The sequence below is a fragment of the Hakea prostrata genome, chromosome 6 (assembly GCF_041222555.1).
Source record: "Hakea prostrata isolate BN-2017 chromosome 6, UWA_Hpros_2, whole genome shotgun sequence".
Taxonomy (NCBI): domain Eukaryota; kingdom Viridiplantae; phylum Streptophyta; class Magnoliopsida; order Proteales; family Proteaceae; genus Hakea; species Hakea prostrata.
The window spans coordinates 27,552,438-27,570,956 of NC_142605.1; the positions used below are offsets into that span (position 1 = coordinate 27,552,438).

The window sequence follows — 18,519 nt, forward strand, 5'->3', positions numbered from 1 at the left end:
GGACCGGACCGGACCGGACCGGCTTGGGTACTTAGTCGTAATAAGACTCGTAAGAGGGTTTAGACTAGCACGTGTTCAAATTTCGCGCTGAGACGCTGACCTCGAAGTCGGAATGGCGCACGACGGCACGAGTCACCACTAGGAAATGATTCGTCGTGGCTTATTCTTGATGGAAATCTTCAGTACGTCTTGTCGTTATAGCTTGGCCGTTAAGAACATCCGTCTCCATAATTCTTGATCAGCGCGCCATTTTGGATTCTTTACTTCTCTTCATCCAAGGTTCGGTTTCTGACACGAAATTCGCCGGGTAAGAGTTAAATTAGCTTTCTGATTAGGGTTCAGGAATGGAATCCCATTTTGCGGAATTAATCGAGGAATTCTCTTACCAGATCGCTTACCGCTTTCGAATTTATTTGATTTGTATAATTGTATCCGAATCAGCAATTACAACCTGTTTGAATGGCTATTAGGTATGGTGTGGATACTAGATTTTCTCTGCTACGATGTAGCTGAACAATGTGAATAAATTGGATTGCCGCTTAACATACCTCTCTGTTTGTTCTTTCATCTGTTATATATTTTCTTATATTCAAGTAGGTATTGAAAACCCTTGTATTCATTTTACGTTATAGGAGTAAGTCGTACTGAGAAATAACCAGCTGAGAAATTACTTTCTTGATAATATTTTATTGAGTTCCAGTCTGGTTAGCATGGTTTTTGTATTAGACTTGATTGGTAGCAAGTTGTTGACTGTTAACTACATTCGATGTGTATGCGTGTGTAATTTTGGGTAACAGGATTATTTGGACAGTCTATTTTAAATGAGGATTTAATCTGTTTATTGTGTTATTTCTATTTTGGGCTATTGTTCAAGCAATTGATTGATCCTGTCTTTGTTATGATCTTGGAACCATCATGTTATATTGATATGGCTGGGAATATCTGTTAACTAATTGCTCAGAAGTAAAAATTGTAGATTAATGTCTTGATTGAAGTTGATCATGTCTGTTTGAACTATGAAGGATTGTGATGTTATGAACCATGGGACTGGAAGTTTTATCCTCTTTAGGCCTAAAGGAAACAACATGGTTGAAAATAATAAGGGAATTTGGACCACCTTATAATTTCATGTCACCTGTTTCATACACTCAGATTTGACAGTTCTGACCAAACAAGGAGTTATCTGGTATTCAAATTTAAATTGTCATTGCATAACATAGGAAACATTGATTTCTCATCTTCCCATTGTTCAGGATACAATTTTTCATGTCGCTATTGATCACTGATGTCCAGTGAATTCATGGACTCTTTTTATTTATTATTATTATTTTTATGTTGGTCTCTATTGTTCGTGTTTTGTTAGTGACTGGAAGCAAAAGTCGATGTAGAAATCATCTTCATTTTGAATTTTCTATGAATTAACTTTAAGCTGAGACAAGATGATTTATGGGAACTTAGCTTTGCAAGAAGACATCTATGATACTTATGTAGTGGTGGAGTAGCTATAAGCTTAGTTTCATTTGTTATTTGTGAAGCGCAAGATCTGATTTACTTTCCATAAGATTGTAGTATTGAGCCAAGCTGTGGGGATTATATGTCTCAACATTACAAGGTTATCTCAAAGAATTCAGGATTTCAATTTCTCCTCTACCCCTACAGATGATTATGTATAATACTTAACTCAATGTTATCTTTGATGATATCAAAGTAGTTTGAAAGCTTCATGTGATTTCATATTTGAATGCAAAATAGCACTTTTGCTGAAGAATCTAAAACCTGCATTTTCTGTCGATCTGGCTTTACTTTTATCAATTCCCAGACAAGAAAATATAAGGCTGTGAAGTTACTTCTGTTGACAATGCATCTAAGACAGACATATTCTCCTGTGCAGAACTACAGGTTTGTCAATCAATGTCAATTTCTTTCAAATACTCACAGAACTTTAACTTTGACTTCTAAAGGTACTTGTGATTTGTGAACAAAAGTTGGGTATTATATTTTATTCTCTGCAATGCACACTGCACATCTTTGTAGAGAATAAGAATTCCTGCTCTCTGTTCATCTCTGTGGAAAAAAGGACCTCAGTGATTATTCTCTTCCTGCTGACAGATGGAATGTTTCAAACATTTCTTTTGGAAATGGTAATGCTGGCAAGCTGTTCCGGCTTCCCTTTTTGGCAGTTTGAACATTTTTACTACCAGTTTAAAAGTTAGATGGGTTAGCCGTAGTAAGCCTAAGAGAAATGGTATTTCTGTTTAGATTTAAGTTTTATGAGAGAACAAGCTGTGATATGTTGGTGAAGTGTTTGTGTTAGATGTAACTATGTGAAACTTTCAGGTCAGAGGTTCAAGCTTCTTTCAAATTACTTCTGAATCTTTTAATATACATTATCAAGTGCCTCATTGCCTGTTGGAATAGGGTCCGTTGACCATGCAATGGTTTTCAGGCCATTAATGGTTCTAACCTTGGTGTGCACCATGCAGGCACAGTGGTTGACAGTCCATAGATAAAAATTGTTGCTTAGGTTTTCATTGTATGCAATCTGTTGTGATGTATAATATCCATGTTGATGCTTGCCAGAGGTTGCCCTTGATCATGGAAACTGAAGAATCTAAAAATGAAGAATCAAGCATGTCTTTAATGGTAAAGATCCCACAATCTATATGGATATTGTAATTTTCTGTGATTTCTGGTGTTACTGTTTTTCTTGAGTAATTACTCTTTATGTGCATGTGGTATACTTTTTTATCCATGACAAGGAGGTTAATCCTTTTCTTTGTTTGATCATAGTGTATTGTGTCAATTACCTGTGGCTGCACCTCTATCTTCCCGGAAATTTAGTGGCTCCACTACCCTCAATAGGAATAGATAAAAGCAATAATCTTGAGTTTGAAGAGTACTACTCAGTATATTTATATATAATACTTATTTTTTTCCCCTTAACTGAAAATTGTGAAAGTGAGGGGTTGTGGATTATTGACTGCATTCTTGTGCTTTTGTTCTTGATACATAGATTAAGTTAAGGAGATTGCAGTATAAATGTCTGTGTTTATCATCACCTTTTTCTGGATTGACATAATAAATGGATGTATGGTTTTTCCTTGTACATTATGTACAGACCAGCTGTCTAATTGTTGGTGCTACTATTGCTGTTAGGCTTGGGAAGCTTTGAAGGGAATTAACTCCCTTGTTAAAATTTGGTTTGAATATCTTTTTCGCCTATCTAAATAATTTCTACATAGAAGAAAAGGATATGCAGAGTAATTACACCGTAATCCTTAGCATTCCTTTTCGATATATTTGTTTGGGCATAGTTATCAAGGCAGTGATTGCCTTGTTGGTTTCACCTTGCTTTTTCTACTGTCCAATATTGAGGCTTCTTTGCTGCCTTGATAACTTGGTATCAAGATTCTTTTTCCTACTTCCTGCGAAGTTCTTCAGTTTCTTTATTAGGTTTTGAGCTGTTGTTCTGTTTCAGGCACACAATGATGCTCTGAGAAGCGAGGGGCTCATCCCTCAGCTATTTACTTCGCCAGCACTTAATGAAGCTGCTTCTTACCTTGCACAAACGACTTCATATTTTACTAGCTGTTTCACCGATTTTTCTGGTGAGCTTCTTTTCCTTCCATTCCTTCTTTGCTGAAACATTCATATGGATTTTCTGTCCAATGCACTTCTCAGAATCCATTATCATTCTCTTTCAGCTGTATGGAAATCTTTTGTAGTGAAGTTACCATAGAAACACCTCTTTGAAACTAATTTTTGGAAACTAAATTAGTAGGTCAAATGAGCATTGCCATATGTGCACAGTTAATCAACAAAATATGCAGTTAGTGGAATATGATGCCCTAGGTTGGTCTTGTGGCCCATTCACTACATTTCATATGTAAGTCCATGCACTAGATCAACGAAGAAATCTATCACAGTGTTTGGTTTTCATTCTCCAGCCATAGCAGGCCAGCCTTGTCAACCTTATGTTTATTTTCCCTTGTACTTTTCTGAAATTTGTTAAGGTATTCTTATCCTCTGTTGTCATTGTTGAGCCCTTACTGTATTGCATTTGTTATAGATGAGTTGACTTGGTTTTTTGTTTGATGATGATGATAATGTTGATTTTGTGACTGGGTTTGTGGATTTGTTTGCTTCACTGATGAGTGATGACTACAAGATATGTTGTTCCTATTGACTCCTTATAATTTTATTATTTTCTTAATAATACTTCTTTTATTTTCCAACAAACATTTCCACATGATATTCTCTTAGGAATCTTATTTGTCAGAAACTTTGTTGATATTATAAGTAAGAAAGGGTCTCTGAGTCTCCTTGGGAGGTTCATTAGTGCCTCTGTTTCAGTCCCTTCTCACGTGAAGTGTCCTTGCTGCCTCCCATGCATGATGCTATTTTGTCACACCTCATTGGTGCACTCCCCTATGCCACATCTCTCCCTGATTATAAATTGTTTAATTTGGCAGTAATAAGGACATTTTGTTTTTCCCCAGAAGAGAAAGCATGGTATCAATTTATTTAACATAATACTACTAATCCAGGGAATTAGAGAGAATAGCTCCAAGTTAGAATTATCAGGAGAGGCTTTAGGATGAAATGGTCATAAGATTAGCTGGACTGAAAGTCAAACTAGAAAAATCCAAAGGAATCATCTCAGGAACAAAAGATAACCCGTAGCAATAGCTCTTCTTTCTTCTTCTTCTTCTTCTTCTTCTTCTTCTTCTTCTTCTTTTTTTTTTTTTTTTTTTTTTTTTAAATATTTTAAATCAGGGTTGATCATCAATAGAGAGTAGAGATAAAAAAGGATCACCATAAAATTAAACCTTCCGTGAATGGAGTGCAGAGGTGCTTATCATGTTGTGCGACTTATGCATCTGTGTAAAACAGAAGAGTGGAAAAACTATAAGATGTCTTTAACTGTACCATGGTTTCTGAGAGGGTGATTGACCTTCAAACTTCTTTACGTAAGTTGCAGCTCCAAGTTGATATTTCCTTTTCTTCTACAAATTTTTTATTGTTTTTTTTTTTCCGTTTACAAAAAAAAATAAAAAATCCTGTAGTAGTTACATGTGAGAATTATACCTTCTTTAAAAGAAAAAGTTGGATGAACTTTTAGTGCAGAAGAAAGAGAGAAGAGGGAATGATTTGGCTGTTATTGAGACAGGCCACCATTTTAAATTTAAGTCTATGATTGCACAGTCACACAGTTAACCCATAAACATGTGCATAATGAATCTGGACACTCCAATGTACCTGGTAACATTGCACACTTTACCAAGAGAACCTGACAAAACCAATCTTCAACACATTTGCATTGAACATAGTCATAATTTTTCTTATCCTTGTTTCAGAGCACCCTGTTCTGGAAGATTCTAACCTTCATGCACAAGAACTAGCCACATTTTCTTCTGGAGAAACCGAAGGATCTATTTCCATTGATCATCAGTCTTCTGCTGGAAGTTCTACATTCTGTGGACCCTGTGATACAGCAATTGCTGCTCCATCTTCACATTGGGAAATGAGGAGCTCAACCAGAGCTTCATCTCAAGATGCTTCTGCAATTGTGGAATCTTCCCATAATGCCCAAAATGGAACCACTCTTTTCCAAAGGTAAGATCTCTTCTTGTACGTGTTCTGGATTTTGTCTGGAGGAAAAGTAAATGCCACTATGCATACCTCAGTTTTTCCTTTATCTGCAAAGTTCGTCATTTCCAATGACATTGTTGCATTTCATATATTTTGCATTGTTCCCATCTAAGCACTAACCTGGCTCACACATGGATTTCATTAGGTCCAGTATGTTTGTGGAACCCTAGATCTACTATTACTTTTGAAGTTAAGTCTTTATTTTTTAAGTAATTGAAAAGTCCTAGTTAGCTTGGGATTCCTAAGTTGTAGGGGAGTCCCCTAGATACAGTCTACTTTTTTCAAGGATTCCATATCTACTTTTATTTTTCACTTTGGATCCTTCTAGAGTAAGATATGCAAGAGTCCTTTTATGAGTTCGAGTCCTTTGTCCTAGTAGGAGTCCTATTTTGATTTAAGTTCTAAAGTTGAGTCCTAGTGTGAGTTCCCTCTAAAGGCTTAAATAAGCTTCTCTAGGTTGTAAAATTCAGATGATGTTAATGAATGAAGACTGAGATTTGAAGGAGCAAGCATAGGAGTGGTGGATTCCCTGGGGGGAACTTGTGGCAGCTTTAGAGTGAAGAATTTCTGCAGAATTTGTGAGGTTTGAAAGCCCTAAGCCTTCTTCAAGTAGGTACAAAAGCCAAACCCCGACCCCAGACCCTCCCCTCTTCTTCCTCCTATCCGCAACCTTCCCCTATCCCTCCCCAACCCTAGTTCCGTATTTGAGCCCCCCTCCCCCATTGCAAGTCACCTTCCCCTCTTCTCCTACCTTGCAGGATCCCCTATCCCTTCCCCCAGCCCTAACCTTTTAACCCCCTCCCTTCCCCAACCTGGGTTATGGATCCCAGCTCTCTCTTCTTCTTCCTCTTCCTTGTGGCATATTCTGGAAATTCCAGAATTCTTAAGTTTCCCTATTGTCTTTGAACAGAATCTAGGGCTTTACTTCTTATTTAGAGAGGGAACGGCAGCTTCTTGAATGCCTTATCCAATATAGTAGGGGGGAGGGGGCTAGCAGATACGTAATTGAACCAAATCGTGACTCCTCTCTAACTAGATCGTGACCCTCTAGAATTGGGGAGGGGGGAGAATTTGATTGCAATTGAACCGGTAAAGACAGTGACAGATCCAACAATTTATGACAATTGACAAGGAACTATCAAAGGAAGACCTATTTATTCATACACCTACTCTTTCTTTGGTCGGTAGTTTAGAACCTGCTCCTTCTTTCCTCACCCCCTACCCAACATCGATATAAGAAGTAGTATACGATTCATTCCTTCCACCAGTACCCACCCCTATTAGGAACTAAACTCCCCTCCCCCTAAGCTACCCTTGGTTCCCAATTCAGTGCCTCCTTTTCCCCTAAACCCTAGAAATCCCTACTCTTCATTAGGAACCTAAAACCCTAATATTTCAAATTTCAAATTCTCTTCAACCAATCATCAAACCCTAAGCCCATCTAGGATCAAATTCCCTCAACCCTAAGAGACAATCAACCCTAACCTTACCCCTCTTCAATCCCTAGAAACCCTAATTTCTGAAATCAATTCTGAAAATGAAATTACAGCAAAGAATTAGACTTTGAATTCAAAACCCTAACTTCTAAACCCTAGCCGAACCTAACCCTATCCCAGCCCAATCCTAGAACCCTCTTTCCATCCTAATTCCCTTAACCGTAGGGCATTACAAACTCTAGAAGACTGTTGATTCACTTAAAGAGGATCCAGAGGGTGGACCTAGTCCTAGGGTTAGCATCAACCCATTATACCATTGATGCTGATTCACATTAGTTGCAAGAAGTGATAAGCAAGTGAAAGTATCTGTGATCCAGCTCCACACGATTAATTATTATACAACAATGATTATTAAAGAACACATAATTTTGCATTGTTCAGAGACTCATGCACTAGTTGTTTGGGCCCTCTTCCTGCGGCAGTCATGGACTCATGATTGATGCTATATTCTTATTCAGCCTTGTCTCACGGGCTCGGAGGACTGTCCGTGGATCAGCAGATGATATAGGATGGCTGCAGCGTGCTCCTGGAATGCCTCCTGTTCAAGAGGGAACGCAAAGGTTCACAGAATTGCTGGATGACATCAGGTATTCCTGTATCATCACTTAAATTGCAATTTACTAATCTTAATCAGATTATACGACTTTTTATTCTCTGATTTTCCTTTGTCCTCTTTTATCAGACATGGTCTACACAAGTTGCCAAACACAATGATATACTTATTAGTTCCAGGTATTAAATAATTGATTTTAATTTCCTCTTACCAAAAAAATTTAATATCCTCTCAGACTAGAAAAGAATTTTCAGAACAGAGTAGGATTATCTAAGGGCCTGTTTGGTTACATGAATCCAGAGATTTGAAATCTTTGGATTCACAAATGGGAGATTTATACCCGTTTGGTTGTGTGAATCCCTGGATTCGTGAAATCTAGGGATTCACCTTTTTACACTAAAAATGTGAATCTATAGATTTATGGGTATGAGATGAAATTTAGAGATTTCACCCCTAGTATAAAAGCGTTAAACATTTGAACCATGACTCCATAGATGTTTTTTCAGGATGAATTTACAGATTTCATTCCAAATATTCAGGCTAACCAAACAGTTAATTTTATGAACTTTGACTTGATAAATTTGAAATCTCTAGACTCAAGTAACCAAACAGGCCCTAAGATAATTGTGCTGCTTCATTAGACGTTTGGCACCCATCACTGGTTTTTATGGCCAGGCATGTTAAGGATCTAGAATGACATAATGGAGAAAAGGAATTGGCACATTTGCCTTCTGTAGCCTTTGTTTCAAGCATCTGTCATAATTTCTTATTGATTCCACAAATATAGTTAATTGAATGGTTCACATTATCTCATGAGTTCAACTTAAGAAGTGGGAACCTGAGAAGTGTGACGTGTGAATGATGGGTTTTTACACCACATACTTGAATTGTGTTGAGTGTAATAGTCCCACCTTCCAGTTTTGAACCAACTTCTTTTTCCTTAGTAGATGATAAGCAAGTATTTTCTTATCAATGTTAAACATTTTATGCTTATCAGGACTTTTCAGCAACCATGGTCCACTTTATTTTGTTAGTACAAAAGCCTGTTTCTCAAAGTTGGGTTTAGTGTGCCATATTGCCAAGATTCACAGCGAGGTATTTGTTTGTGTTGTTTGCAAATTTTTTTATCTTCTTCTTTTTTATTTTCACATTTGAGCATTGGATGCTCAGGCTTCTGTTGAGAAGAATGCCAGAGAGATAAAAGATTACATTGAGGAAATTTACTGGGGATCCAAGAAACGTGTCTTGCTTCTGGGACATAGCAAAGGTGGGGTAGATGCGGCAGCTGCATTATCTATGTATTGGCCGGCTTTGAAAGATAAGGTTGCTGGGCTGGCATTAGCACAGAGCCCATATGGAGGTAGCCCAATTGCTTCAGACATCCTACGAGAAGAGCAGCTTGGTGATTATGTAAAATTACGCAAACTCATGGAGATCCTTATATCTAAAGTAATTAAGGTAAAGAATATTCAAATCTGTTATTTTATTTCATCTTGATCAGGATGTATTCTTTTATTGCTTGTCATCTGAATTGTCTGTTTTGTCCATTTTTTAGTCTAGTTCCCTTCTGCTTCCTTGACTACTGCCTTGGCATAAAATTTTCATGTAGTTTATCTTTTGTGATAGTTTTAAAGGGAGCAGAATAGGATGCAACTGTGAATTTAAATTGCTAGCCCAGAAAAACAACTTGCTGATTGATAACATCAATCATCATATCAAAAGTGAGAATACGAAGTGAAACAAGAGTATTCGTGTTTCCTGGTTACTTTTTTTATTTAATTATTTTTTTTTATAAATTAGAGAAAGCAAATTGACAGTGAGAGAGGTCCTAGAAAGTCAAGATGAAAACTTCTTCAAAGGGCCCAAGCCCAACTGTGAGTCAGGGAAGCCAATTCCATTCCAGGGGTAGAACGGTCAATTCCTACCCCTTGATTGAGCTATAGTGAAGACCAAAATCTAGTAAATTAGTTTGTTTAGAAGTCTTGAGAGTCAAGTCAGTATTTATTTCCTTTTGTTTTGAAGTTTCAATTGGAAAGAGTCATAGAGTTGTGTTAACTGTTAACTTAGCAAAGAATTGTTTCATTTTTAAGAAATCCTACTTTTAAGGATAACTTAAATTAGGAAGGATTATTTCCTTTTTGAGTCCAGTTTGTCTGTAATTTTGTTGCTTAGATCTTAGGTTATCTAATTCGCATTAGGTGAGTTAAAGTGTTTAAGTGAGATCTCAGATCCAAGGGCTGAGATCGCATAGTAATTAGATTCCCTTTTGATAAGTGTTTCATAATCCAAGTTAAGCTGTAAGGGGACCCGAACGGTCAGGATATCCCGGTATGAGTCAGAGTCCTTTGTTTTAGGCTATAAATAGCTTTTCTATTGTAAGTTATTTTTAGTGTTGATTAATAAATTTATTTGAGTTTGAGAATTTGACATCTGGGAAAGTCTTGGGATTCCTCTTGGAATCTGAGGCTGGGACAGAGTGCTCTTGTTTCATGTTTAGAGATTTCTTCTTCGTCTTCAAGTTCCCCAGCTGATTTTCCAGCAATAAGCTAAGACCCCCACCCAATCCCCTTCAGTTGCAGCAATTGCCCAACCCAAACCCTAACCACAGTATCTCCATTCCCCCTCTTTTTCTTCCCCACGTTTTCAGTCCTAACCGTACTAGGATTCCCTCAACCCCAGCCCCAAAACCACCCATTATACCCTCATTAGGATTGCCTAGGCCTTAGGAACCCTTCATTACCATTAATTTCTTCTAAACGGTCCATTAAACCTAAGTTCTTAGTTTCCTGCACTTCATCTTTTTCACTGAAGTTGCAGAAATTTCCAGATTTGCAGAATGTTCTCAAACCACCCTACTTCAGCCCTATACCTCTAAGCTGTTTCTGGACTACAAAATAACAACTACAGAAGACTTATCTGCAGAACCAGCAGTATGTTCCACAATACCCTAACCTAACCGAAACCCTAAACCTAGGCCTACTTGGTGTAGGATTTGATTTATTGTGTTTGAATTCTAATTCTCATATAAATTCAGATCTGGACTTCAATTACAGCATAAAGCCCATAGAACCTATAAAAACCCTAACCTAAACACCTAGAAACCCTAATTAGTGCTGGCTCTTATTAAAGAGGGTCCTAGTTAACAAACCCTAAACTTGGGTTTACATCATTTTCATTCTTAAGCGAGTGGATATAGAACAAACTTTTTTTTTTCTCAATTTTTGGATTCAAATCTTGCCACCAATATAGTCTTCATTCTGTACCTAAAACATGAAACCTGTCATGTGTTAAACTTATCACCAGCGTTATGAATTGTAGCCTAGCATGTTTGGCAGTCATATGGGGATCATTTTTGTTGAGGTTGGTGATGTGGAAGTGTAAAACCAGGACACATAGGAACCAGCCGTGGAATGAACCAGCTAGGACCAACTCAAACTAGCATTGGAGGCAACTTCAAACCAGCCAGCTGGTCAAACTAGGTCCACGTGCTCTACAATTTTGACCAGTCAACCTGGACTGCTACAATAGGATAAAACATGAAGGAGGCCAAAACACTGTTCAATTCACTGTTCATATAAATAGTGTCACAGTCCGTTATTTGGCATATTGGGAATGTTCCATGTAGGATGTGTGGGGCCCCAGATGAGATTACATGCAGATTTTATTCTTTGGAGATTTGGGGTCATGGTTTAGTTTCTATTTTGGTAGTTTCTTTGTTCATTATTTGTGCATGTGGCTGAATCATGAAGCCTTGTAGTTTCTGATTTTAATTAGTTTCTATATTATAAGATTCCATTGTCACTAGTTACTAAGTATGCGTTTGGTAACGTTTCCGTTCCGAGAAACCAATTCTTATGCAAAACCGTTTTTTAATGTTTTTGTGCTAAAAGACTGTTCTTTACTTTAAAATTAGCGTTTGATAAATTCGTTCTGAAAATATTTTTAAAACACTAAATAAAATATGTTAGTGTTTTTTTTTTTTTTTTGGGGGTTGAAAAATAAGTTGGTGTTTGATAAACTTGTTCTAAGGCTTCAATTTGAACCAATTTTATCACTCCGTCGTCTTTGGTAAAAACATCTTTTTATGTTCCGCACACTTTTTGACTGGTCCGTTCTTAAAGAACGGAAGAACGAACCGTTTATCAACGCCTCTAACCCGTTCTTCCGTTCCCAAAGAACAGAAGAACGCCAGAAACGTTTTTTAAGAACGTTATCAAACGCGCCCTAAGGTATTAGTTTCTATTTTTAATCTACTATGCTTTTAATTCATTGTAAAGCTTTAGCCAAGCTATAAATAGGCCCTTTATTTGCAATATAAGCTCAGACTATTGGGGAATTGATTTGTGGCATGGTAGCCTCAGTTATGGAGTAAAATTTGTGTTCAACAGCTGTGATAGCTTTGGCTGAGAAACCCAGAGCTGAGACAGCTCATCCCCATCCCCATCCCCCCTTTTCTTCTATCTATCATTCTTCTATATCCCCTTCTTCTTATCTTTTATTTTCATCTTTCTTATGTGAAAGAAATGTCCTAGTTATTATATTTGCCTTCATTATTATATTGATCCTGGTTGCAATCGATCTCCCACTGGTTTCTCCAGATCAAGGTCAACTTTATGCATTAGTAGGTCTTTGATCCTAACTCCTAAATGAATTTAGACGAGCAATCATTTGGATTTGTAGAGTGCTCTAAGATGATATGTTTGGTTTGGATTGTTGAACTTTTGGATCAATGCAATCATTGGTGCAAACTTATTAGAAAGTGAGGTCAAATACTATATTAGCGGTCTAATTTGGAGGAAAAAGGTAAACAAGGGATTGATGATATCTAGTTAATTGATAAATGTGCAATTTAATGCTAAAGGCTTCTTTTTGAGCACATGTAAACTGAAGAAGTTTTCCTGGATTGTATATCCCTATTGAAATCTATGGACAGTCCACTTCTGACCATTCTTTATGTAAGGGATGGTACAAATTTTCTGCTTGTGAAATTGGATAACCAAATTCCATACTTTTCCACCATATATTTGCAATTTCCCTCTTCTATTTCAGCCTTCCATTTCTTCTCTGTTTTCATTTTTTCTCTAGATTTGAAAGCTTTATTTTGCTACTTTACAGACGGCATTTTTATATCCATAGATGGTACAATTATTGCCATTTGGCAGGTCAGTTGACTCTGAAATTTTGAGAATAGGTAGACGTCATGGTCCTTGCTGTCATTGAATAGAGGGATACAGGTGGACAAATCTTGGTATTTATAATTTTTTTTCTTTTTATTAATGGTATCAATAACCATTTTGTTGGAGAATGCTTATTTGAGTTTTTAGTGGTTATCAAGTAGATTATTTTTAAGAATTATATTATTCAGTTTACTGGTAATAGTGATGTAGTTCTACATTAATAGGAGATCAACTAGGAGCTAGCTCTTCTAGGATCTTTTATGAACTAGCTCAAATTTGGAAAACTAGGGTTAGGGACTGGTAAAATTCAAAAATTGGGGATGTAGGGATTTGTATGGGGATCTTGATCCCAACATTGGGCTGATATTGACGGGTTGGGTTGTGAGATTTGAAGGTCTTCCTAACAAAATCAGAAAAGGCAAATTTCTAGGGTTTTGGCTGATCAGATTGCAATTTGATTTGAATGGTTTTGTTAAAAGGGTATGGGGATGATATGGTCCAAAGTTGTTGAAGTTTCAATAGATGGATTGGGCTTGGGCAGAATCTTCTCTAAAAAAAGGCTTCCTGGGTTGGTTCTAGAAGATTTGGACAGAGAAAGTGCGAAGTTAAAATTTAACTCTCTGTACTTGCAGTGCTTTAATGACCCATTTCAAATGGGCTTTAAGTTGAACACAGGCTGATTTGACAGCTAAGACAGATATTTGGACCTGAAACACCAAAAAACTAATGCTTAGACATAAACAACAGGTTGGACTTGAAACACTAAGAGGCTAATCAGTCTAGACCTTGAACACTAGATAAAAGTCTCTCAGAAGGAAGGCAGTGGTGACTCTGGTGAGGCTTGCAATTTCAATGATAAAAAAACTCATGTTCGATAATGTGCCCTATTACTACCTTATGTAAACGACTCAGAAATAGACTCTCTACGCTAAAAAGGAAAAGCCTAGCCCTATACTTAACCTATTAGGTAACTTAAAAGTTAAAAATACTCATGATAGTAAAATAGACTCAAAATACATTCTAATTACATTCTAATAATTTAGTCATGTGCTAACTTAAATTCAGCCACTGTTTCAATGGAATTATTAAACTGACATTAAGTAGTATTATACCCAAAAAAAGAGCAAAAAAGTAATTTTCTGCAACTGAATTACTCATGCTTTAGGTCCATAAGTTGGTCTAGAAGTTAGACCCATGGGATTAAAAGTCCATATTATATATAACCCAACCCTGGTTTTCTTGTAAGCAAAACTGGGTACAAGAATTTGAATCATACTTAACTTCATATTATTTTAGGAGGGGCCTTTCACAAAATGCATACTTATTTCAGATCCAATTGGGTTAGGGTCTTTGTTGACTCTTAGAACACTGGGCAATATTAAATCTTTGAAAATTGGTTTTATCCTTGAATTCCATACATTTTGGTGCTTGTTTGTTATGCATTGTACTCGTTTTAGGTTGTTATGTTTCTTAGAATCATGAGTAACAATCTAATTCTTGAGTTGAACTCTTCTTTCTAGTCAATGACAAAATGAGACAAAAAAACAAAATTCATGCTGCTATTTGGACCTGATTCTGTTGACATTGAAGTTTTAGATTTATAGTAACCTTGTACAACAGAAGAAAGTGAAGCACTAAGTAACAGTCTTGATTAGCCTTCACTCAATTAGAAGAGTAGGTTTCATCAGGAATCTGGATTTCGTCTCTGCTTTAACAAACTTGATGTGGATGAGGAATTACATCATGTTGGTTCTGTGACTAAAGCTTTTCCATCACTGGTCAAGGAGAGATGTGAAGGGATTAATGTGGCATGCTTGAGTGTGCAAATGAAAACGTAGCAAGGGTTATGTATGTTTCCAGCTGCATGATAAACCTAAAGGTTTCAACCTCCTGTCTGGGCAAACACGTACTATTGGAATTGGCATTTGCCAATTGATTGCATAGATCATTAGTAGCTTCCTTTCCCATGAAAATTTTGCGATGCACAAAGTGGGAATTCGACTTTAGCCTACAAATGCAAAAGTTATACCCTCAAAAGTAGTTGATAATCATTAAGTAGCTTCCATATCCGTGAAAACTTTGTGATGAACAAAGTGGGAACTCGGCTAGCCCAGAAATGCAAAAGTTATATTCTCAGAAGTAGTTGATAATCTCCTATTACCAGAGGCTTGTCGGATACAGCTGCTACAGCTCCAATCACAGCCCTAAATACTCTCCTTATTTGATTTATATGGTGCATTTAAGCAAGTAAGATGAATGACAAACAGGACAACTTAAATAAGTGTTAGACAGCAATTATTTGTAGTTTAAGGTATGGTAACAGGTTGCCTTTGCAGGGGTTGCATAATGAAACTTACTGAAATTGCTGGATTATGAATCTGATCTCTATGATTAAGTCATCTAACTTGTATATTATCTGCTGAAGGGAGATATCCAAGCTTTAGAAGACTTGAGATATGAGAAGAGGAAGGAGTTCTTGAGGAAATATCAGTTACCTAGAGAACTCCCTGTTGTTTCATTCCACACAGAAGCGGGTATTACTCCAGCGGTTCTTTCTACCTTGTCTCATGTTGCTCATGCAGAACTTCCTGCACCACTTTCTTCTGGGCAATCTACAAAGCTCCCAGTTGTTATGCCCCTTGCTGCGGCAATGGCTGCATGTGCACAACTGCTTCATGTCAGGTATGGCGAGAAAAGCGATGGCCTGGTAACGTGTCGTGATGCAGAGGTTCCTGGCTCTGTTGTAGTACGTCCAAAGCGTAAACTAGACCATGCGTGGATGGTGTACTCCTCCTTAAACGATGATCCTCGTGAAGCTAATGCTTCACAGGTGTGTGAGGCTCTTCTATCACTGCTTGTCGAAGTAGGACACAAGAGGAGACATGCTACTGCAATGAAAGATGAGTGAAGCCGATGAGATTGGCCACAATGAGAGTCCCAACATGTGCATATTGTATTGTAAAATTTCTTCCTATGAATCATTTTTCACTTCATTGGTAAGGTGTTCATATTATATTGTCAAATTTCTTCCTACTTATTATTTTTCACTTCATTGGATAAGGTGGCCATGTTCCACTTCACATTTTAACATAGAAAAATTGATTAGTAATTCTTTTCAATCTTCGTTCTCTGCCATGTAGCCCATGCATTACTAGCTGTTTTCCGGGTTAGTTGTTTGTTTGAATCTTCTTACTTAGTAGGTCTTTCTTTTATTGTCTTCTTTCGATTGAATATAAATGAAAACAAAAAAAAAAGGGCTATGGGGTCATGTGTAGCAAATGCTTGCACCATTCGATGTTGAGACATGAGGTCACATGAATATATTACACTCTCCCTGTACAGAAGGGAAATCTATTGCTTTTCGGATTTATTTTATGTGACTCTATGTCAAGGTTAAGAGAAACACATTTTATGCGATTGTATCATTCTCTTCTCCAAGAAATCTGTTGAGAAAAATAGAAATTCTTTGCATAGCTCTTCTATTTCTTTTTAGAGTAGCACATGCATGGTTCCTATGCCTGAAAGTGTGACACAAATTAGATTCATATGAAATCAAGAATCCCAACACTATGAATTTCGTTGTGCACTTTCATTAGCTCCCCAGATTTGTATAGGCAATCAGTGAAGAACCGATCCTATGTATTGAATGGTGAAATCCTTCCCTCAGATCAAGCAAGAAGAGTGTCGCTCTGAGAAACCCTAAGGCCCAAGCAACGTTTTGAGGGGCTCTGTCTCTCCGCCTCTTCTGCTTCCTCTTCCTCCTTTCTCCTATTTCCTCTTCACTTCTCATAATTATTTTTCCTTTCTCCTTCTTTCTCTTTTTCCTTTTTTGGTTGTTTTACTTTGTTTTCCCCTTATTTCTTGTAGACGCCAGATTAGGAAGTAAATCCTTCACATCTAGAAGTTTTGATGCTGCGAGCCTATGGTGTAGCCTCTATAATGCTGCAGGTTTCCACGATCATAGCCCCTACAATTTCTTTTACTAGAGCCCCTGCCACAACATCATCTCGCCACAGATCTAGTGAAGGAAAATTCAACGCTGCCTAAGCACTAGTCCATTCTCTCTTCTCACGAAGTCAAGTGGTGGAACTTCTAACTAGATCCCATACTTGTTCATGCTGTAGCTTCTCCGCCTCTGTGGTGTGTTATCTCTCCATCCATGCAGTGTATCAGTCTTTACCCTTGTGGCTTGTTTTTGCCTATTTGGGCACTTGTGATGGAGGATGCGTATTTTGTATTTTTTGAGATTATTTGTTGTTATATCCACAGCTTTATTTCTAAGGTTTTATTAGGATTTACCCATACTTTAGCTTGGACGTCCTTGTCCATTGCATTATTTATTAGGACATGAATGATGGATAAAAAACGTGTTGGGATTCATACATGTTACTCATTTTATGGTGTCCCAAATGACAGGGCCTCCATTGCCAAATTATGGGCCAGAGAGTTGACCTATCTGGGAATAAAACTAACCTCACATTGAACAAAATAAGAATCCAGTTTTCTCACATCTGGAATTATGGATGCCACTTCAAAATTCAAATGGAAGGAGGTCATCAGAGGAACGGATCCAGTTTACCACTCGTTTGCAATCAGATTCCACCAGAATTTGGAATTCCAAATTACTAATGACCAGTGAGTGTACACTGTATGCATTTTGATCCTCTATTACAATTAGGTTCTGGGTATGCATCCATCGCTTTGCTTAACACCATTGAATGCATCGTTGTATTAGTATGTCATGATCTCAATGATGAGCGGTAGTAGCACAGCACAGACTTATATTTAAGTCCATTTCTGATTGTAGATGTGTGAGAGGTGTCTTAAAATCACATCCAAAGATTGAAATCTATTTATAGGTCATATCAATTTCTTTTTTAAATTTAATCTCAATCTTTTGATATAACTTTCAAATAAACATCAACCATTTGATGTGATATTAGGACACGTGTCATCATCCATAAAGAAATGATCAGAAATGGAGCGAATAAATTTCCAACACAGCACATCCTTAAGGGCGTGTTTGGTTACATGAATCCAGAGATTTGAAATCTCTCTCTGGATTCATGAATCTGAGAATTATACCCGTTCGGTTGTAAAATTCTCTAGATTCATGAAATCTAGAGATTCACATTTTTACATTAAAATGTGAATCTGTAGATTTATGGGTAAGGGGTGAAATTCAGAGATTTCAAAAAAGCTATACATTTACACATTCACAAAAATCACGTCGATCAAATAGTTTTTTTAGATGAATCTATAGATTTCATTCCACAACCAAACATCTAATTTTATAAATTATAATTCTATAGAATTGAAATCTCTAGATGTTTAACATTTCTACACTCGTGTAACCAAACAAACCCTAAGATAATGGAAGATCAAGGATTCAAGTTCCATGTTATACTCAAGTCTACTTCTGCAATTATTTAATGCAGAGGCTAATGCGTGTGTGACATTATCAGCTATTCTTTACAATGAGTTATATTTTATGGTAACATAAATGTTGTACTAGTAAAGAGAAAATAAATAAATGAGGGGTATGACGGTAAACTTAGAATACTTAATATTTTTTAGGTATTACACAATAGAGGAGGGCATTTTCGGTAATTATTCTCTGGAATGACGCGCCAGTGAAACC

At 37.0% G+C, this 18,519-nt stretch overlaps 1 protein-coding gene across 4 annotated transcripts; it reads left to right on the top strand.

Moving 5' to 3' along the window:
- The first annotated feature begins 79 nt into the window (after positions 1 to 79).
- LOC149013001 (alpha/beta-Hydrolases superfamily protein) lies at positions 80 to 16,221 on the top strand. 4 transcript variants are annotated; one of them, XM_089158345.1, is made up of 10 exons: positions 80 to 307; positions 1,892 to 1,961; positions 2,581 to 2,643; positions 3,479 to 3,608; positions 5,358 to 5,616; positions 7,607 to 7,735; positions 7,831 to 7,880; positions 8,699 to 8,796; positions 8,872 to 9,159; positions 15,304 to 16,220. In XM_089158345.1, exons 3-10 carry the CDS (start codon positions 2,596 to 2,598, stop codon positions 15,784 to 15,786), a joined length of 1,485 nt encoding a protein of 494 aa, XP_089014471.1. In that variant the 5' UTR covers positions 80 to 307; positions 1,892 to 1,961; positions 2,581 to 2,595; the 3' UTR covers positions 15,787 to 16,220. The 4 variants fall into 4 exon arrangements, with proteins under 4 accessions (XP_089014471.1, XP_089014472.1, XP_089014473.1 ...); XM_089158346.1 differs by lacking the exon at positions 1,892 to 1,961; XM_089158347.1 differs by lacking the exon at positions 80 to 307 and having other exon boundaries at positions 1,893 to 1,899; positions 15,304 to 16,221.
- Positions 16,222 to 18,519: the final 2,298 nt, after the last annotated feature.